Source organism: Colobus angolensis, unplaced genomic scaffold, assembly GCF_000951035.1.
Source record: "Colobus angolensis palliatus isolate OR3802 unplaced genomic scaffold, Cang.pa_1.0 Scaffold56, whole genome shotgun sequence".
Classification (NCBI taxonomy): domain Eukaryota; kingdom Metazoa; phylum Chordata; class Mammalia; order Primates; family Cercopithecidae; genus Colobus; species Colobus angolensis.
The window spans coordinates 3,290,961-3,313,913 of record NW_012119154.1 but is presented as its reverse complement, the minus strand read 5'-3'; the positions used below and the strand labels follow the sequence as shown (position 1 = coordinate 3,313,913).

At 37.6% G+C, this 22,953-nt stretch overlaps 1 protein-coding gene across 1 annotated transcript in view; it reads left to right on the top strand.

The window, feature by feature from the left end:
- GADL1 (glutamate decarboxylase-like 1) overlaps positions 1 to 22,583 on the top strand; it is a 178,921-nt gene extending 156,338 nt beyond the window's left edge. The window contains exon 18 of the mRNA XM_011961622.1: positions 22,390 to 22,583. Coding sequence (XP_011817012.1) covers positions 22,390 to 22,563 — 174 coding nt within the window. The 3' untranslated portion in view covers positions 22,564 to 22,583. The remainder of the gene's footprint in view (positions 1 to 22,389) is intronic.
- The last annotated feature ends 370 nt before the right edge of the window (positions 22,584 to 22,953 follow it).

The following is a 22,953-nucleotide window of genomic DNA, read 5'->3' as shown; positions in this document are numbered from 1 at the left end:
ATTGTGTTAAAAAAAATAGTGGCTGTAAGGGGAGAGAAAGGATATACAGAAATTTTTATCCACCGGGCTTTTCCATCATTTCATTCCATTGAAAACATCAACTGGCACTCTTTCCACGACTAGTGTGGCATTTCACATAACCTTGCCTTTGCAATGTTGTTTGGGCATCTCGGTAGACCTGGTGCTTTGGAAGCCTAAGCAGAGGGAGGCCGACAGTGCCAGTGGTGTCAGTGGATGTCGACGATGCATCATGCCTTCTTGTGCCACTCCATGTGCTGTTACAGCTTTCATAATACAGACTGTTGGTGCGTGTCTGTTGACCAGAGGATGAATTGCCCAACTCAGGGCATTTTTGAAAGTGAAAGGATACTATCAATAATCACACCAGAACAACAACAAATTCTTGTACTGTAACCTGAATGATAATAAGTTGCCTACACAACACGCAACTGATTGAATGACAGCAACATCTCCTGACCTTTGTCTAAAGTACGAAACCTCCTCCCCAAAGCACTCTTTTCCATTGACTCTGATCATTGGCTGTAGAATGATGTAACTCTCCATCACAGTTAATTCTTCAGTTAACCCATTTCATTTTAGAATACCCTGATGTAACTCTCCATCACAGTTAATTCTTCAGCTAACCCATTTCATTTTATATCATAGCTGTTTTCATGTTTTATTGCCGCTCCCTGAGTAGTGACATGCTATGTCTAATTATCCTCGTTAGACTGCCTCAGGAGCTTGTGGCAGGTGCTCAGCTGGGGCGAATGAAACCACTCAGTAGAGGACTTCTGCCTGCCTGCAGGTGCTTCTCAGGTGTTGCCTAGCAGATTGAAAATGTGTTGCTAGGTAAAAGCCTTCCTTCTCTATTATGTCCAGGACCACAAACACACACAATCAGGGAAGCACAGTTGGAATGTTTGAAAACTGTTCTATTCTCTAAGATCAAAGTAGGTCCCATCGGTCTAAAGTGTTGGCTTCTTGAAGAAATGCCCCAAGATTCACCTGTTGCTAAAAATAGGCATGAGTTAGTCAGTACATTGCTGGATTATAGATAGTGACAGCTAATTAGTCATTGTTCAAACAATAGAAGAGTTGAAAGGAGAAAATGAGAGACACTCCAGCATTCTGGCCAGTCTTCTTTGCTTCCTGTTATAGAGAGAAGACCAAGAGTGTAATGGGAGGTCACTATCTTCCTAATGGCCTATACTTGAGGCTTTCAGACCTTATGTAACCTTTTCTGCTTCACCTAAAAGGAAAGTTTAACATGTTGAGCAACGTAAACACAGCATTTGTTTCCATTTAAGACTGGCTAGAATCAATTACTCAGAAACTATGATACCCCAAATGGCAGGCTGACCATGTGACTTCAGAGCAACAACTAGAAAACACAAAGCAAGATTCCAATCAGGAACGGTGCAGTGAGGTTTCCTGGAAGTCAGAATAAGGTAAATGAAGGCAAGATTGATTAGGGAATTGATAATTATAGTGAAAGAACCACAATATTGAATGTGGGGAGTTGTGTTGTTGTTTGCTTTGTCTTTCTTTTCCCTCTGTGGGAAGTTTAGAGGCAGTCATATAATATTTATTCAGTGCTAACAGCACACGGATCAATGTCCCAAGGGGTAAGACATCGAAATGTGGAGTTGAGAAGTTCAGAAAATAAATAAATAATTGAGGACACACTTTTATATAGAAGATTTCAAAATGTAATGGTTGAATTATATTCAGCTTTCCTCCCAAGTTAAAAATTCTAGCTGCCACCTCTAGTTACTGAACAATATTATATTTATTGAATGCTTTTTGTGTGCAGCTCAGTGTGAAATAGGTGCTGTTGGTACCGATTTTCTGGCGATAAAAGCTATTGAGTTCCAGAAAATTTTTTAATTTTTTGATAGCTAAAGCCTCTTACACATATATTGGTTAACTGAAAAATACCATGGCTGATAGATGCTTGTTGGAAAATCTGGTGCCCTGGCATCATTCTTCTCAAATCCTTTGGTGCCATTCCAGATGCTGACATTCTGGCAGAAGGAAACTATTGATTGTACCAACTCTTTGGGGCTGTTTCTTACATCCTTACTGTAGTCAGTGGCAAAGTGCTAAGAGAGAAAGAGGCAGGTGGACTCATTAGCTGAATCTGGTTGGTGCTGGAGTACACACTAGTCATTCTGTTTTGCTTCTTTCATAACTTAAAAAAAATTACATCATTATTCATTTCAGAACCATTTAAAATAGCCTGAAAGGAAATGTTAAATGAATTGAATCAGGAGTTGATGTGGGATTTTTCTATGTCCATGCACTTCCTCACATCCTTCACTAGATGGTGTTCCAAATCAATCCATAGTGTCTATGCCATTGATTTGGTCCAGGAGGAAGGTGAGAAAACACCAAGCCATCTCTTTCTAACTCACCTAACTTCGTTTCTCTGGCTTCAGCAATGACTGGGCTTTTCATCGTTATCTGATGAGTAATTAGGTTTGCATGCTGTTGAATTTTTTTGTAGGCTATACTTGTAAATATTTGGGGGATTAGTTTGGACAGGAAGCATTTTTCAGCCATCGAATGGTTTTATGTTCTTGGCAGGGAGGTTTGCTAAACTCATCATTAGTGGCCCTAGTGATCTAGCTGGTACTGTGAATCAGAACAGACTCATTTGAACTCTCTGGCAAAGGCAGTCAGTTAAACCGCAGGCCACAATCCTAACAAGAGCTGGAATCAGGTTAGGAGAATGGAGTGGACAGATGGGTAGTAGATTGAAAATATTTACAGAATAGGATAAACCAAGGAAGTGGATTGACCATGAATGCTCCTATTTAAATGTTTGGTTCATATTCTCTTAGATATGGCCATGTCTAGAGTCTTCATTTCAAAGGAAATTATAGATTAACTTTAAAAACAAACTAAAAATCCATTTGATGCAGAAAATATATTAGAGACTGTCTTTTCAAAATAAATTGGATTTGAGAATTCTGCACAGATGTCCAAAGAAATGTATAGATAGATGTCAATTTATCCTTTACCAGAATTGCTAAGTTTGTGAGGTGTCAGACTCTACTCAATTCCACCCTTTTTCACTCTCTCCTACCTTTCCTTCTCTAGTACTCAGATAGACCAATGCACCATCATTTTGACAAATATATTTATGCAGTTGATTCATTATTGTCAGTAGCCAAGGAGACATTTTTTTCATGGTGTGTTTAGGGTCTGGAAGCAGCTCCCTGGAAAGAACTTTCAGACAACCCAAGGTGCTGGATGCTAAATCCCTGGGAGGGAACAATGGCTGGGTATTCTTGTGATCATTTGGCTATCAACATAAACAGAAAAAGGCTGATTCTAATTGATTGGCCTGCTAATATGCTTCATGTGCAAATCACTTACTCCAGGCCTGTGATAGTAAAAATCATCTGAGAGGCAAAAAGAAAAACGCAGGAACCTGACAGGCACCATGTTGCAGAGACATCCCTATATGTCTGCTATAATTATACAAGGTACCAAAAAGGGCCTGTGAGGATAAAGAGTGGAAAATTCCTGGCCTAAATTGGGTTGTTTCACTGAGGGATTTCTCAGTCTCCTTCTGCCCTTCAATGCTTAAACTCACATATCTCATTTTCACTCCCCTGCACTGCTGGCCATCAGGAACACCAAAATACAACACTGAATTTATAGATAATAATTCTGTAGATATGATAGATCTGGTTCACTTTTGTCAATTATTTTAACGGAAATTTTTATTGTCAATTATCTTAATGTCCATTGTTTTCTTCCATCTCCAACTTATATGTCACTTTTATGTGTTGGCATTTCTGTGTGTATGAAATCTAATGGCCCAGGATTAGATACTGTTCTCAGCTAAAGGAAAGGTATGAAGTAAAAAGAGAAGAAAACTCCTCCTAACAAATGTTGGCCCACCTGTCAGCTTATCACCCCATCATCTATCCCACCTGGTGCACCTGTCACCTTATTACCTTTATCACAGCCCTGGTGCTGTTTTTTATGCCCCTGTGAAAATATTGATGGTGATGACTATTGGCATCTCTCATGTTCTTCATGTTCCTTTAATAAGGAGGGTCCCATACTCGGCTTCACATTAGAATCATGGGAAAATTTGGTAAACATTGTATTTCTAGAAACAACTTCTTAGAGACTGGAGGCTCAGTAGGTCTGCAGTAGTGCTACCTTAAAGTGTGTAATTTTAACAAACATGTCCAGGTGATGCCAAGGCAAATTTTCCATATTCTGGAAATGCTACGCAAGATGAATGCAGGACTGGTACAGATGCTGTTATCTTCCCCGTCACTATGCGTCAATTATATTAGCATCTGGATTCAATGCATATTAAGTCATTACCCAGTGCTGTACTCCTTTCCCCACATTTATTCAAGCACACAACAGTGCTATCTCCTCAGAGAACTTTTACTCACCTTAAACATCTCTTCTACTCTGTAAATAAGGTGGAACTCTATCTACTTAAGCATATGCCCAGGTTTTACAGAAAAATATTAACATCTTGTTTTTTTTTTTTTTTTTACACCAGTTAAGGAGGGGAAGTATTTACACCCAGCCTGATGTCTTGAGAAGTAATTGTGTATCTTGATGTATGTCGTATTATCCATCTTGTGGATAGACTAGACATCCTGAGGTTGTTAAAAATATTAGTCATTACATAGCCATTAGAAGAAATGGAGGCTGGGTGCAGCGGCTCATGCCTGTAATTTCAGCACTTTGGGAGGCTGTGGCCGGCAGATCACTTGAAGTCACTTGAGGTCTCGAACCAGCCTGGCGAACATGGTGAAACCCCGTCTCTACTAAAACTACAAAAATTAGCCAGGCATGGTGGCACATGCCTGCAATCCCAGCTACCTGGGAGGCTGAGACAGGAGAATTGCTTGAACCCAGGAAGCGAAGGCTGCAGTGAGCCAAGACCCCACCACTGCACTCCAGCCTGGGCAACAGAGCTGGAGTGCAAAAAAAGAAAAACAAAACAAAACAAAAAAACCCAAAAAACAAAAAACAAAAAACAAAGAAGAAGAAGAAGAAATGGAAAGAATAAGGGAAGAGAATTTTAATATTTTGGAACAAGATGAACTCCAAGTGGAGGCCTAGGAAGATAAATTTTAAATGTTAAATGAGGCAGAGAATGTATTGGAAAAACAAATAAACTTTTCTCTGGTGTCATTTAGATTTACAAAAAGAAAAAGACAGTTCAGGTATCTCAACAATTGTCACTATGGCCCATGCACCAAAGATGATAAATATTGGCCATGAGCTTCTGAGCATATTTGACACTAATTATTCATGATAGAGAGTATTTAACAGAACATAGAGCAATATATTGAGATCCATTGCTTTTTAAAAGAAAATCTGATGTCTCAATCTGGTTTAATGAATAACAAAATTGACTTCTGCTTAATTGAGCAGCTTCTTAATATAGCAGATAGCGATAGGGTTTTATTTTCTATCCCTTGTCCATGCAGGACAGAATTTCATGATTTGGGTGTGGAACACAGATAATTATTTTCTATCATTCCAAATATACCCCTGCAATAAAAATAAAGCATTTCCATGTCAAATCAATATAATTAGGGATCTAATTAATAGACATGTAAATCATGACATATATTAATATTTATTCTTCATTACCGTAAGTTTGAATTGCTCAGCAAATGTTGACTTAAAGGATTCTCTGCTTCACCTTATTACTGTTTGACCTCATTCATTAACTTGGCATGAATTAAATAGGCCTTCACTGATGATCTACTTTGAGTCCTGAATAGTAGCACACAGAAAGATTAAAGAAGCTGAAATTTCATTGAGCACTTGCTCACTCATGCACACTTTGTATTTCATCTTAACAAATTCCTACAAAAATCTTATGAAATAGCTTTTACTGTCTCTATTTTACATATAAGAAAACCAAGAACTTAACGATGTTCTTCAGTGGCTCCTGGGTAGCTTTTAATTTTAAAATCATATAAACATAGTTGTAGAAAATTCTTCATTAGGCTTGTTATTTAGATTTTGTTCACCGCTGTTCGTGTTTCTTATTCTACAGCAAGGGTCAGCCTACAGGCAAAATACATCCCATTGCCATTTTTTTTGTAAATAAAGTTGTATTGGAACATGACCACCATCATTTGTTTTATTTATGGCTGCTTTCACTTACAACCTGAGTGGTTGCCACAGAAACTGTATGACCTGCAAAGTCTAACATACTTACTATCTAGCTTTTTCTTTTCTTTTTGGAGACAGTGTCCCACTCTATTGCCTAGGCTGGAGTACAGTGGTGTGATCATGGCTCACTGCAGCCTCAAACTCCTGGGCTCAAGCAATCCTCCCACCTCAGTCTCCCGAGTAGCTGGGACTACAGGCATGAGTCACTACACTTGGCTAATTTTTTAAAGTTTTTTGTAGAGACGGAGTTTTTTTATATTGCCCAGGCTGGTCTTGAACTCCTGGTCTTAAAAACCCTCTCCCCTCGGCCTCCCAAAGTGCTGAGATTAGGGGCCACCATACTCAGCTACTATCTGGCTCTTTACAAAAAAATTTTGCCATCTCCTGTATTATAGATTGATATTGTCTATATGACTAAACCACTTTTATAATGGCAGATAGTCCTTGAATAATAGCTTGGAATCATCAGCTTGTTGCCTTGACTTTGCCTAAGGAAGTCTAAATGCATAGTATCTAAATGCAGGGTTTGGGGACTTTGAATCCAGGGATTATTAATTAGAGCCATAACTTACAAACAAACAACAGTTTACCAGGATTTCCTCTAAAGTAGAACTCACCTAGATCTAACCAAATATACCTTGTTTGAGTCATGTGAATTAGGTTTCACTTAGTTACACTGCAGCAACAAATAAGCCTCCCTACCCCCACCCACCTTTCCCAGCCAAATCTCAATGGTTTGTATTACAAAGGTGTATTTCTTGATCATGCTTCACGCCTTGGGGGGTCAGTCACAGCTTTGCTCTGCTCCATGGTCTTTCCCCTAGCATCCAGACTGAAGGAGGAGCCCCTGTCTGAGAAATGCTATTCTTGTGGCAAAGGGAAAAGAGAAAGCCTGGCAGAAACACACAATGACTCTAACAAGTTTCAGCTCAGAAGTGGTCACTTAGCAATGGAACAGAGATATGTACCTCTCCTACAGCAGGCCCTGTGTGTGGGTTATGAGGTAAAGACAAGAAGGATATTTAAATAATGAAGAACAATCAGTCTCCCATTTACCAACTAGAAAACACCCATGCTCCTAACCATCCACTCGGGGAATCAGGGTGTGTTGTGAATTCTTAGAATGATTGTGTTCTGTAAGTACCTCACTAGCCCACTCCTCTGGATGGGCTATTGTTCTGTGTTTTGTTCTAGCAACCCACTTTCCTCGTCTTCCATACATGTGTTTCTGTTTTTCTTTCTGAGATGAATGCCTTTGACCTGATGAATAATCAATGGTGAGGTAAAAGCAGACCCTGTGACAGCTTTTGTTTGCTTCCATCAATGGTTATGCTCTATTCTGAGACACCTCAGTCACTCCATATCTCTCCTTCCGTCATTCCACATATCTGCTTCCTATTTGCTGGAGTTATAAACTAGAAAGTAAAATTATCTAAAAAATTGCCTGGTGATATAAGTTTCAATTTCCTTTTTAAAGAAAGCCAACCCTTTTGTGAGCTTGAGGATGAAAGTTGCCTGTTAAATGCATATATTTCTGGCTATTCTGCCTTGAGGTCAGTGAAGTAGAGCAAGATATTAAAGATACTCTCTCTAACTGGGTCAGAACTGTGTTAAAAGATGAGAGGATTATTTCAGGAAGCCACACAATAATCCACTCACACAGGTTGAAAAAAATTGATGTAGCATTTTTGGACTCTGAAAAACCATCTGAAGAGATGGATTAGTCAGCCGGTGTAGTGTACAAGATCACGCGCAGGTTCTGTTTTTATTGCTCCATTCAGCAGAACGTCATTATTTCTAAAGCTAAGCAAAAGCAGGCTTTAAAAAGCAATTTCATAATTTTCTTCGTATCTCTGAATAAGTAAATCAAAAAAGTAATCCAGAATTACTTCTCCCACTTAAATGGAGCAAAAAAAAATTACTTAAAATATGCTAAAATATATGACCTTCAAAACTAATAGTAAGGCTTAGAGGTTATCTTCTGATTATATTATTTTGTTTTCTTGTATGATGTTTAGACCTATATATATTAAACATGAAATGCCTTCCCCTTCAACTCAGTAACAAATTAGGAACATCTGGCTGGACCACTGTGAGTTAACGATGTTCTAGGAGTACTAGCCAATATAATGACCAGAAATAAACCTGTTTTAATGGTGAAGATCCAAATATGTTCATTTTGAATTGTGTGATTGTGTATCTATAAAACCTAAGAATTTTAAATAAAATTAAATAAATAAAATAAAACACTTTTAGAAATTTACTATAGTAGATGTACAAAGTTGAAAAACTACACAAAAGGTAAGAAACTGGGAGCTAGAAAATGAAAAATTACATCAGAAGGTAGCTTTTTAGTCAGAATAATTTTATCACCATAATAGCAAAAGTATATTAAGTAAGAGTTAACTTAAATAAAGTATAATATCTATGGAAGAAAACTATAAAAGTTTAAGGCCAAAAAAAAAAAAAAACCACTTAATGTTCCAGTAACAATTTCTGTTTTACAAATCACTCTGAATGTAGGAGCATTAAGCAGTATTTTATTATGCTCATGGATTTTGTGGGTCAGGAATTCTGACACAGCACAGAGGGAATATGATGTCTGGATCTCATCTGGGAAGACTGAAATAGCTGAAGGTGATTTACTGTCTGGGCCGAATTATTCTGGGAGCGTCTTTACTCACAGGTTTGGTGGTTAATGCTGGCCCTTAGCTAGGACCTCATTTGGGGCTGTCAATCAGAGCACCTACAGGAAAGCCTCTCCATGTGGCCTGCGATTCCTCATGGTGGGCTCAGGAGAGTTGAACTTGGAAGAGTCAGTGTACCTAAGAATAAGTTGGACAATAATCCACCTCTGCTGACCTTGCCTTGGAGGCCACACAGGGTCTCTTCCACTGCATCCCACTGGTGATTAGTGTGCCACAAGCCCTCTCTCATTCAAGAAATCTCTTTGAGGGAAGTGTCAAAAAAATTGCAGTCATATTTTTTAAATTACCTCATTTTGAAACTGAAAAACACCACCATAATTTTAGTTGAGAAGATTAATTTTTCCCTAATTTATACATGGGCTTAATATAATTCTAATCATAATATTTAAATGATTTTTTAAACTTATCAAAAACACTTCTAGATGTCATCTAGGAGAATAAGTTGGTAGCAACAGGTAAGAACATTTTGAGAAGGGCGTTCTCTAGGAACTGAACATATTACAGAATTATATAAATAAAACAACTTGGATTATTCTGAGAATAGACAGGTAAGTGTTACAGAATAGAAGGCTTAGGCCCAAGTATTTATAGGAATCAAACATGTTTCCAATATCTACTGGGGAAAGGCAGGCTTGTTCTATCAGCAGTGTTGAGACTACTGGTTAAACGTGGGGATATAGGAGTGTATCTCTATGCAAGGTAAAAAATTGAATGTTTAAATGGATTAAAAGTTTAAGTGTCATAATCAAATCAGAAAATAACACACATTTTTGTATTCTTGGTGTGGGCAGAGAGAGCTTAAGTATAACACCACAGTGTTGGAATATACACACACACATACACACATATAATTACATAATATATATAATATTTATACAAACAAACCACCTATCTCACATATATATAAAATAGGAATATATATATAATACAAACACCTCTATATATTTATACAAACATATATTTGAGATATGTATATATATATATTTATATTTGTATAAACATAAAAATTGCTCAGGAAATAGCTAAAAACAAAGTTAAAAGCAGATAACTTGCAACACATAAAGTCAGAATTAATGTTCTTAATAACAATGGGTTTTTCTAAATTTGTAAGAAAAAGATGATCATCACCCAAAACAGAAATATGCAAAGAACATGAATAGGCATTTAACAAAAAGAAGACATTCAAATGGCTAGTAGATAACTTGAAACCCTAGGGGCATATATGGGAGAGTAAGAAAGTAGGAGTTGAATAGTGATTACCTGGAAGAAGCAAAAGAGACCTTTGGTGGGAAGGTGATAGTGCTTTGTTATGTAACTGCTTTAGGACGGACTTAGAGGTTCAATTATGTGAAATAGTAGTTTATTATTATCATTACTCGACTTGAACATAACTTGACAGTGTATCACTTACCCTAAACTCTCAAGCAAAACAAACTTGGTTTTAGCAGAGCAACATGTTTCTCTAGGACCTTTCTCACAACTTCCCCAACTTGGGAAAGAATGCCAGACTCCAAGAGCAACTGTCTCCCCTTAGACATGGCATGTAGGAATTCCCCTAGCTAACATCTTGAGGGCTATTTTGCAGTTATTGCCATTTAAAGATCTTGAATAATAACAAAAATATATTACCAATCGAATTCGAACTCTGTCTTTTTAAATACCAGAGTCCTTTTTGCCAAGCAAACTCTTAGCAGAACTCTGACATATGAAGCAGGTAAAGCAAAGCTTCGTTTAGGCAGAGCTGGGTCCTGCCTGCTTTGCTTTCTTCTCGCCCCTTGTGGGAGCCTTCTATTCTTCCGTAGCCTGTAGCCTCCTGGACACAATAGAAACATTATGACTTAGAGGAAAGAGTAATTTCCAAACTGAAACACCAAGAGTGTTGAGCAAGCTCCATAAAAAATAATGTGTAACTTGCTTCCATTAATTTTCTCAAAATGTGCAAATCAAAAGCATTTCATTAAGTAAATGGTCTGGATTGCTTTTAAAAACTGTTGGTTAATATTTATAGCATTAATAGTAAGGACTCTTTGTTAGTATTTATAAGGATTTCAAGGAGGAATAAAACATCTCATACTTAACATTTTCTCAGTATTTTTATGAGTAATACAAGAATAATAATTATTTTAAAATATCCTCATGGTAGCTTTCTTTGATTCAGTGACAGAAGTAAAGTAAGGTACATAACACGTGGGACTTTAAAAGTCCAGATTTTGCCTCTGAGGTTGAAACACCAAGATGTTTTAGGGTGCACTATAGCTGAGCAAGGAAGTGCAGTAAAATATATGAAAATGACATAAATAGAGATGCAAAGAGAAGGTATAGGGAGAGCTGAGAACACATCCTGTGCGTGTGCAGCTAACTTCGTGTGGATAGTGAACACCTGTATTCAAACAAACAAACAAAAAAGGTCAACAAGACAATTTAGACTTCAGTTTACTCCTGAAGCAAATAATCAGTGGAAAAAACCTATAAACAAGATAAGATACAGGTGCATGAATGCAGGCGGTGGGCAGAGGCGGGGGGGCAGGTAGACAGTCACACAGGAGGACAGGACGGGCACAGGAAGGAGGGTGCGGGCTGCTGGATACAGGAATCTCACCAAGGCATAATTGGAATGTCTTGGCAGCCTGTGCAGAACAAGATGTCCCTTAGGTCACAGCAGCGTAACACCGTGGGCTCCCTTCTTTTTTCACCCCCTGCCTTGTCAGGCCCCTGAATCTACTATAAAACCAGCAATTCTGTAATTCAGGAAGCTAAGCCTCCCAAGCCTAATATGCAGGTTCTACAATGTAAAATTATTGCTGTGCCAACACTGGGGCCGCTTCCCACATCTGTGCCTGTGCCGCTAGGTAGGAGTTTTGCATTTATGCCCAGAAGAGCCCCGTTGGCTGTCAGTGGCTTGCTAGAGTGGAATAAATCAAAAGAGAAAATTTTAGCTGCTAATTTCCCAATGTCAAATATTGAAAAGTAATAGGATTCTCAAGGAAAGTTGCCCTGAGAAAACCCGTGAGAAAATGAGTCATAATTTTTCATCTGCTATAGAGTGTATTTCAGGTGCTCATCATCTCACTAAGTGTGTGGGTAAGGTGTGAATGTGACATCTGTGTGGCTAAAAACTCATGAATATGACCCACTTATTGTAACAGGCAGTAGTGCTGAAACTAAAGCATTGTATCCCTGCTAAAATGGTCAGACACAATACTTGGAAATATTGGACCGCTACCCATAGAACCTAAAGAGGAACCTGGGATTGTACTCATTCTCTCCTCTCAGATGGAGTGATACTGAGTATCTTAAGAATCCTTGGAAAACAACATGAACATACCTTTAGGCACTTATGATCCCGTTTACTTTGCTCTTGGCCAAAGCAAGGTTAATGACTCCTCAGAGAGACTTAAAGGTCTCGGGTGTGTCAAGAAAAGTGTAGAGATGTCGATGGGGATTATGGGGCTCCTGAAAAGTGTTTCTCCACAAAGGTACTACTGGCATTTTGGATGACATGAGTCCTCCTTGGGCAGATTTATTTTCAGCATTGTGAGATGTTTGGCACCCTTAACCATGGGACACTAACTGCAAGTAGCACTCCACAGTCATTGCAACCATCCAAAATGCTTTCCCATGATTCCAAATGCCCCCCCATGATTCCAAATGCCCCAAGGGAGTTGGTACCACCTCTGGTAGAGACCTACTGAATAACTGCATTTAGGAAGCAGTACGGGGATCTCCCTACATAGGCAGAAATTTGGGAGTTGGCCCACAACAGTTACTCAGGAGCTATTAGCTCAGATGGCTGCTGAGATACAATTGGGTATTAAGCTTTTGCTTTATAGAGTGTATAAAATGTTTATTGTGTCCATTCTTCAGCTAAAGCTTTCAGTTCAGTTTGGTTTGTTTTTATGACTGTTCATTTCAGCTGCCTTGAATATATGACTGACATTAGGTTTATTGGAAGGGCTGTCATCATTGTCACTACGTTGTAAACACCAAGTGTGAAGCTCACTGTGTTCTTCTGGCTTTTGGGGTTTCTAAACTCTTTGTTTCTGTGGCTTTGCTCATCTATATTGGAAAGAACATGAATGAGGCAGTTCTTTTATTTTGTGCATGTCTGATTTTCAGATATACTCAGGAGGAAAATAAGGGTAAAAGTTCATATTTGAAAAACGTATGTTCAATCAAAGTATGGCTTTTTTCTTCATGTTCTGCCAAGCTAAAATGATCCCTTAGATGCATATGATTTCATGGGCTATAGACCACCAATTTTACATAATTTAAACTTGAGAGACTTACACTAATGCATTTTACCTCTAAATCATGGATTAGTGGGGGTATCAGGGGAAATGAGTAAGGGTTTTATAAAGGAGTAAGAGAAGAATTAGATAGTTTAAAAATGGCAGAAAATAGAAGAGAAAAATTGATTCTTTGAGCAATCAAAACTAAGAGGCTCATTGTTTCCTGGGCCATGGTTAAGTGTTTTAAACACTTTATTAGGTTTTATGATTAACAAAAATGTTGGCTAACAACTTCTTTGAAGGTCACTGGTTTGTTTTATTACAAAATCGACATAAGCAATGCAACAAGAGGAAATTCTCAATTTCCTCTCCCCTATTCTGTCAAAATTGCTTTTCCTTTCCTAAACTCCTCTTACCTCCAACCTCACCTTTGCCTCTCCCAAAGTCCTAAATAAGAGATCATCATTCACCAAATTAACATAATGAAAAAAAGCATTTGGGTGACATGGTAAATATACAGACCACTAGGCTTATTCGGATGAAATTCAAATTCAGCTGCTGTGATCGGGGCCTGAATTTAGGTGATTTGTATTTTCATGTACATTTGGGACATACCAAATAGTATTCTTCAACCTTTCTTTGATAAAGACATAAATGACAAGAAAGCACAAGGAGACTGCACAATGCTGGAAACAAGCTTATGAATTTTAAGTACACGGCCTTTTCATGGGTCCAAGAAAAGGAAACTTTTTTTACTTTTAAAATGCTTCTGTATTTTAACAACTTATGCAACAGATAGAAATTTCTAGAATATAATAAACTCATCCGTGCCCACAATAAATTTTAGTGGAAAACTTCCCTCCAAAATATCTGCCAAGATTATCAATGACTGTGTTACTTTGTGAAGGAAAAATGTAAGTTGACTTGATCAATGTTTGAAAAAATCCTGCAACTTAAATGGAAGCTTTTAATGGCATACACGGGTGCAATCTTTCACTTCTGAAACTTCAAACTTGTAGCCTCTCTCATCAATATTTAAATACAGTTTAGACCCTTTGGGGAGAAAATAAATTATGTCATGTTTTTCATAGCGCTTGGAAATGTTCATGTCTCAAGAGATAATAATGAATAATGTAATAAAAGTCCAAATGTGAGTGTAAATTGATTAAATACAAATTTATTTTAAGAAATAAATAATATTAGTTCCATTACTGAGTGCCTAATGTGCCACGCACTATGCTTATTGTGTTCTTATTATTTCCCTTAGTCCACATAAGTACCCTGCAAAGGATTATCGGCTCTGAATGGAAGAGACATATGATTCCCAGAGGAGTTAAATTTTGGCCCAAACTCACAGAGAATTTCAGGAATTGGGTCGCAAGTCGGTCTAAGCTAGTCTGTTGGTCTATGTATGGTCAATGTAATCCATAAAGTTTATCATCTGAACTGGGACACTTACGGCCATGAAAAGGGGTGTTATTGATAATTACAGGAAAACATGTATAAAATGGGTCTCTCCTGAGCAAACCAGATATTTGATCACACTAGTGTCAACAGAGTTTGTTTATTTAATCATCAGGCAAAATAAACATGAAGAGCATAGAATTCAATAGGGCCACATTAAAATATTTGCTAGTTTTAAAAATGGATCCAAAATGTAAAAGGAAAACTAAAAAACAAGCACAACAGAAGATTATGTTAACTGAGTCAATCACAATTCAACTGAAATCTTCTATAATTCCATATGAATTATATTTAATAAGTATGTTGGGTACATTTAAACATGTTCAGTCTGATGTGTGGTAGAGCCCCCCAAAATCCTTGAGCCACGCAGTTCCCATTATTCCACTCAGCCCACTAGGAAGAAAAGCTTCAAGTTCTACCATGTTCAAAATGCCTTCTTCCTTTGCACCCAAGAGTGAAAGGCCCAGCTTCAAACAGAATTTACTGCCCATTGGTGTTTATACACCCACCACCATGACAGTACCACAGTGTTCATCACTCACCAAAATTCCCTAGGACTGACTCTTTGTAGTTAACCCTTCCCCTCAGCCCAAGTCCTGGCAACCACTCATCTCTTGTCTAACCATTTGACTTTGCCATTTCCATGCCCCATAAATGGAAACATATAGAAGGTAGCCTTTGAGTCTGGCTTCTTTCTGTTAGCATAGTCTATTGGAGATTCATCTATATTGTGTTGTTGGTAGTTTATTCCCTTTAATTGCTGAGTAGTATTGCATTGTATAGGTATCCCACAGTTTGTTTATCCCTTCTGTACTTGAAGTACATTTGTGTTGCTTTGAATAAATTACTGTAAACATTCACATTTCTTTTTTAAGACTATACAGCCAAAACACCAATGTAAAGAAGAAAAAAATGGAGTGAATAATTTCATTTGATTTGGCATTTTCAAGAAAAATGTTCTAAATTTTTCATTAACAAACAATTGCCCTAGAAGGTTAAATTGTGTAGTGTGACTGCTTCTACACAACGCAGTGGGAGATTTAGTTTTCTTTACTGCATGGATCAAGTAGCTTTCAACAAAGGGCAGCGCTCTTGCTGTTTCTCTATTCCAAAAGGAAAATGTGTAACTTGATGAAACAACAGCGAAATAAGATCATTTTACCTAAGACTAAATCAGGTAGAAAAAACAACAACAAAGTAGAGAGATTTAGATGGTACCTGAACACAAACTAAGAAGACTATTATTTTCCCCTCTTTAAATTGTCAGGTGCTCTATGAAACATGAAGGTGATAAAGTACTTGTTCTGGCAAATACTGGTTTCTTCCTTAATGGGGACTGAAATTGACTATTCAATGAAGGATAATCAAAATTTCTGCAGTTTATGGCTATGGACAAAAGCAAGCTGTGTTGGGAGGGCAAATGTCTGGTATGTAGTGGTATGTGGGATGTCTCACTTGGGACAAGAGATAAATGACTCAGACATATTCGGAAATAGAAAAGCTTCTGTATTGTGGGTTAGCCTCTTTTTTTTTTTTTTTGTATTTGGTGAGACATTCCATTTAATACATTTTAAAGATGTAAAGCTAACCATTAACACAAAAAAACTTTTTATGTAAGACTAAAACAATCACTTTCTTTTTTTACACAGTCATATGTTTAGATCATAAGGAAATGCTTTCTGTCAACAGCTGTTCATTTAGTAACAACCTGCCTGGCTAAATGGAGGTGACACACTGGAGGATATTTATTTAGCTGAATCCAAAACCCATTTCAACTCTACATGTTGTGAGCTGCACGTATAAAGGAAAATTCAGTTCATATTTATAGGCAGAATAATTCCATTCATATTTATGGTCAGATACGTAGTTCAGAAATAAGAATGTTCACTAGGTTTTAAGAAGTACTTGTATGAGACCTATTGTTGAGCTCTTTCATCATCAGAAAGAGATGAAATCCACTTTTCCACTGAAGAATATACTTAAACAAAAATTGAAACTAAAAGGCAAACAGACATGTAAATCTATATGAGACTTTGTGATCTAACATGGTTCTGATGACCTTAAATTCACTGCCAACTATAATGCTTTAGTTATGGAGATAAACACCAGAAAAATTAATAAGCAAATAAAAGAATTTCATGCTTTCTCACATGTCTAGCTTTTCACATCTGCAGAAGTTGGCATTCAGTATTCTCTATGTTGGCTTTTCTCAGATGGGTAATCAGCCTTCAGCTTTTGAGGACTGTGGCTACTTTCTCCTGAGTCCAGTGAGGCAGGAAAAACTCTACCTTCTAGATTGCCACTGCATTGGTGCACCCTCTCAGAAGGGGGAGGCACGTGGAAAGCCATCAAAATCTGAATTGTCTTGACATGGTAATACTTCTCTTGAACTGAAATCCTTCTGCTTAAGTTCTACCCTTGATGCTGTTCGTACCCTGAATTCTGGCCCCTGCCTTGATCCATGGTGGCTTCAGAAAATCTAAGATGACCCCAAACTACAAAAAAGAAAGAAAGAAGAGAAAGCAAGCAAGCAAGGGAGAGAGGGAGGGAAGGAGGGAGGGAGGGAGAGAGGGAGGAAGGAAGGAAGGAAGGAAGGAAAAAGAGAAAAAAAATGACTTTACAGGGGAAGGAGATACATAAGTCTCAGTGATAGTTTTGCGTGCCAGATACAAAGTATGAACATTTCATGCCAACGTTTTCCATGAACTAGATTTCAATATCCCACTCAGCAGAACCCTCCTCAAGTTGACATAGAAAAGTGGGACACATTGGGAACCCAGATTACGTGGGAGGAAAGTATAAAGCAAATTAGTTTTTGTGATTGTTCCAGAAAAACTATACTGGAAGAAAGCCACAGCAGCAATCCCAACCCATCTGTGTTACCAGTCTGCAATAAGAAATTTATGGAAATCCACAGTTTCCATTTAGAAATTTTTATAGCAACCTTAACAGATTAACTTTACTATTGAACTTAAAAATAAACAAAATTGGGCTTGTATTTTTATTTCATTTTGCTAGTAATTGATTTTTATTGTATTTTACAAAAGTGCTAGTCTATAATGCATTGAAAAAAATAAAACTGATCCTTCCCCACTGATAGTTTGAAAAACACTTTGTATTTTATTACATTTTTTTAAGACAGAGCCTCACTCTGTCACCCAGGCTAGAGGGCAGTGGAGCAATCTTGGCTCACTGCAACCCCCGCATCCTGTGCCACAGCCTCACGAGTAGTTGGGATTACAAATAAGCAGCACCACACCTAGCTAATTTTTGTACTTTTAGTAGAGACAGGGTTTCACCATGTTGCTCAGGCTGGTCTCAAACTCCTGGCCTCAAGTGATCCTCCCGCCTCGGCCTCCCAAAGTGCTGAGATTACAGGCGTGAGCAACTGCACCTGACCCTGAAAAACACTTTGTATTTTAAAAAACTGTTGTTAACACTGAATATGTAACAAATTCTTAAAAAGAAATGTCATTTTATGGAAATTATCATTTTATTTTAATCAAAGGCAATAATGATGCCTGGTCAGTAGCTTTTTATCAAATCGCCCCACTTGGTCAGAAAGAAAGTCATTTTATTTTATTTTTCCTTGGATTTAAGCAACTTTTAAATATCAAATCCTATTTTGTGCTACAGTGATGTGACAACAAAACTCTACTTAAATGACTAACTCACTGATGGAACATAACCTAAGGGTAGGGAGAGACAGAAATTCTATAGAAATGTGTAGATTAAGTCACTGTGTATCCAAATAGAAATGTCAGGATCTTCTTCTGCTTAAGATGCAGGAACCAGTGCACTGAAGGCACAAGAAAAGAATTTGATTTAAAATTTGAAGGAAAAACAGCAGTAAAATAATTGAGAGCTGGAAAGCAATCTCACTCCTGCCAAATTGCTTCCCTCTATGCTTCCAGATAGGGGTGATATCTGGATGCCTACATGTAGTTCATGCATATTTTCCTTCCCCTGTGACATGCCATCCTGTCAGATCAGGACTGTTTCTCTGCTGTGATCAGCAAAAAGGAATATCCCAATTACGTAGCATTGGATTATGACTGGAGCTTTACAAATAAAAAAATGGTTGATTTTTTTTTAAGTGCAAAGGTGATACGCTTATAAAAGCTTTAAAAAAGACTGTTAGTAAGAACATGCGTGGTCCCTAAATTACCAAAACATGAATTCCTCTCAAGCAAGCTTTAATTTCAATTGATGGGAATCAGACAGTGAAAGGACATTGCAAATTGTAAAGAACTGGTAAAATATGTGTTAAAAACAACAACTACTACTACCAGCAGAATAGGTTGTGACAGAGATTTGATGAATATCAGCTTTGATGTTGTTTATTACTTTCTTTCCCTTGAAGTATTCATAGACAAGGGAGACCTTCCTTTTTTACCTAGTAACTGCCTCTAGGAATTAATCTTATAGTTCATAGACTCATAAATAAAAGTGTGTTGTACTGTCAAACCCTTGCTTAGCTAGTTCTCTGAGTCATATATTTAGTTATGTCTTTATAATCTCAGAAAATCAGTAACAAAATTTGTCCTAGAAGTTTGGCTTTTATTCCCTGTGTTTTGCCCATGGAAGTACATTCATGTGCTTTTACACGAGAGCAAGAATTTAAACATCCAAAGTATCTTTACATTAAAACATCCGTGGTACCCTCTTCCTTTACCTTTCTTGTTCACGTTAGAAAGTATTTCTGGCTTCCTCACAAGAAATACAAACGTGACAGATTCATTTTGATAATTGCCTCATGTGAGCCTCAGACATATTATGTGCTGGAATCAAAATTCTAATACTCTCCAAAGATAAGGCATAAAATACCATTTTGGGAGAAAAAATAGAAGTATTGAAAAGTAAACAGGGATGGACTATGCAAATTAGGTCTGAGCCAAGAGCATGCCTGTTTTAAATTTAAAATTGGCTACAAGCCAGAGCCAGTTATACCCTGGGTACCTGGAGGACAACGGAGAGGAATATGAAGAGAATTTTAATTTCAAAAACAAGAACCACAGAACCGCAAGCTGTAAGTTCTAAAACTGATAGCCTGTGGCTCTTCTGGCCAGACATTTAGTCCATGTAATGGACCAAATTAGGTCTTCCTAATCTTGATTTAGCACTGGCAGTACTGTTGTCTTTTTCTCACAGTTTACATTCAGAAGGCCACTCGTTCTTTGAATTAAAAACAAATGTACTTTTATCATGAACCTAAGTCAAAGCATGGTTCGCCATTGCCCTGTGGCCAGAGAGGTTTTAAAGAGCGGTAAAATATGGTGGGTCAGAGGTTTAAATTATATGTGTGTGTGTACATACACTGTGTGTGTACATACACGTGCATATACACAGGCACACACACACACACAGGCTTATGCATGCACACCCATTTACTCCACAAACGCATGAGAAGCCCTCCTACCTAAGGTGAGGAGGACTAGTCAGGTAAAGCAAATAATTTTAGAAAATAATGTGATGCATATGTAATGTGAACATTTTCCCATTTAATATTTGTATATATTTAAATTTTTAATGTTATATTTGTACATCAATGTACATTTATGTTACCATCTTTTTTTTTTTCCACCTAGTGAAGATTTCCAAATGCTTTTTAAAAACAAGTGAATCTTTTAAGTAGTGGTCTGATGACGAGAGGGCCCTCCACGGTTCTTGTATAAACCATGTTCTTTAAGAATCATCTTGTCTTATGCAGCTCAGGTTTCTTCAAGTGAAGTACTCAGGCATCTGTGTAGTGATCGCAATGCACAATCAGTCTGGATTCTCATAAGCTTTTACAGTTCTCTTACCTAGTGTGATCGCAATGATGTTTAGCCATCCCCCTTTATCCAGTCTTTCCAACGGAATCAACTTAGTTTTTATAAAAATCACTTTTTTTGGCACTCACCTGTCTTTGTCTTACATATTATTTTACTTGATTTTATAATTACTACTTGCGTAAATGGACTTGGAAGAAAACTCAACCAATGCATACAAATTCATGGGTTTCTAGCAGATACGTATAAGCATAGTAGAGCGTTACTTCCTAGCTTCCAGCTTCCAGCATCAACTGGACATCTGTCACTCTTTTCAAGTGAATGGAGGCTGTTGTTTAATCACATTTTTCTAATCTCTAGAAAGCTCAGAATAAAATGTGTCACATATATTTAGAAATTTGTAGAACCTGATGGCCCATGCTTTTTTCACTAGCTTGACCTCTAACATCACCTTTTCTACATTTTTTCTTTTACATGCATATATTTTCCTTTCGTATCTTGTTATAATGTAAGAAACTTCCAATCTTTTGCTGGAATGGCAATGTGATTTTGCTGAATAGGTGTTTGTTTTGTTATTGTAAGCACTGTGTAGTCTATGTTTTGCAAGACTTATCTAAAATTAGCACATATGGAAAAAAACTGTTGAGTTAAAATTACCCTTGAACATCCCTTGAGAAGGCTCTGTGGTTAAGTTCAACACATAATATCTTCAGAGGTCTAAAACACCCAATTTTTCCATCAGCTTTGGAACAGATCAAGATTGTGCTGAGTGTCAGGTGAAGTCATTTGACTTGCTGACAAAATGTGGGTATGTTCAAAAACTGGAGTGATATGGGATTGTCACACTATGAGAGAGAGACTTGTGGGAACCAAGATTCATGTACCTCATCTAAGGAGTTCAAAACTACACTCTGCCTGGTGTTCTTTCTATATGTATTCCTCCCTTCTGGAGGAGTAAGTCTCATCTTCCTGAGAAGGCAAGGATAGAAACTCATTATATTCCCTTTCCACATATTTGCATAGGACACACTCAAAAAAAAGTTAAAATAAAATTCAAACGGAAAAACTTCACTTGGATTTCCAAGATAGTAAAAGTGTATTCTTAATATTTTAACTCGGTGTATCAAAAATGAACTTCACTATTTTAAAAGTTTACAACCTAGCTCTTTGGTGGCCATACTACTGCTTAGAAAATGGACTGATTTTCCCAAGTGGTTCTTAAATTAGTATAGCTTCTTCAAACATTAAACTTTTAGAAACATCTGTGTATCTGGATTATCAGGGCCTGTACTTCTCATGTCAGCTATAGATCGTTAAAATATGTGCTTCCTAATTTTATTACATTTACATCTCTTAATAAGAGACAGAGTGTTTATATTTCATATGTGAGAATAATATCTAACTTTCATTTTTTTCTAGGAATGGCAGCCATACATTTTCAAAGCACAATAATTAATGAAAAATACAGGTTCTGTTAATAAATTAATAAACTGTTAGGCTTCAAAATAGAACCGCACATAATATCCATGTTTGTTTTTTCTTGGTAGACAACTGGAAGGTTTTCTTTCTTTTGCATCTATGACTAATTTTGTTTATTCAAGATACCTGAACTGGGGTGTTTATTAGTTAAGACAAATTTGAGAATGAGACTGTAATCCCTGTGGACACCTGATTTGTTTTTAACGAGGCAGCATTGCATAATGATTTATACTTAAGAGTATGGGCTTAGGGAGAAAATGCCTGGGACCTTGAGATATTGATTTAGTCTCCATGTACCTGTTTTCTCGACCACAAATGGGCATATTAGTAGCATCTTCCTCACGGTTATTGTGAAGATTAATATGTCTAAAGCACTTGAATCAGTACTCATATGTCATCAGTCCTCCATAAATTATTATTGTTACTAGTGTCAACCTTGTGTGCATGAGAATGGGATCCAAACCAGCGGATGCCCAGTAAATATCAAATGCTGGTGAAAATGCCATTGAAATGCCTTGGTGTTCTAGTCTTTCACCTCCCTCCCCTTTTCTCCCCACACAGGTGGCCCCAGCCATTAAGGAGAGGATGATGAAGAAGGGAAGCTTGATGCTGGGCTACCAGCCGCACCGGGGAAAGGTCAACTTCTTCCGCCAGGTGGTGATCAGCCCTCAAGTGAGCCGGGAGGACATGGACTTCCTCCTGGATGAGATAGACTTACTGGGTAAAGACATGTAGCTGTGGCTTTGGTCCCCCAGAGGCATAAATGCTGTCCTGGGAGAGTTTAGATTCAGAACATCTTGGGGATACACAGTAGATTGCAGCCCTTCTGATGAGGAATAGGAAATACTCCCAAGTCCAGGCCCAACAAAACCAAAATGCTAAGCAATGAATATTAAGGACTCTCTAGCTGCCTGGGCATTACTGTTGCTAAAAGAAGAAAGTTAAAAAAAAAAATGATTTTCTCAAGGAATGCCCCTGGAACACAGCTCTGATAGTAGGTACCATGTAGGTTCTGGATTCTAAGCTTACATTGCTCTTTAAAGAACTTATAAACTAACAGTCTAAAGCAGTGGTTCTCAAAGTGTGGTCCCTGGACTATCAGCATCAAAGCGTCACCTGGGAACT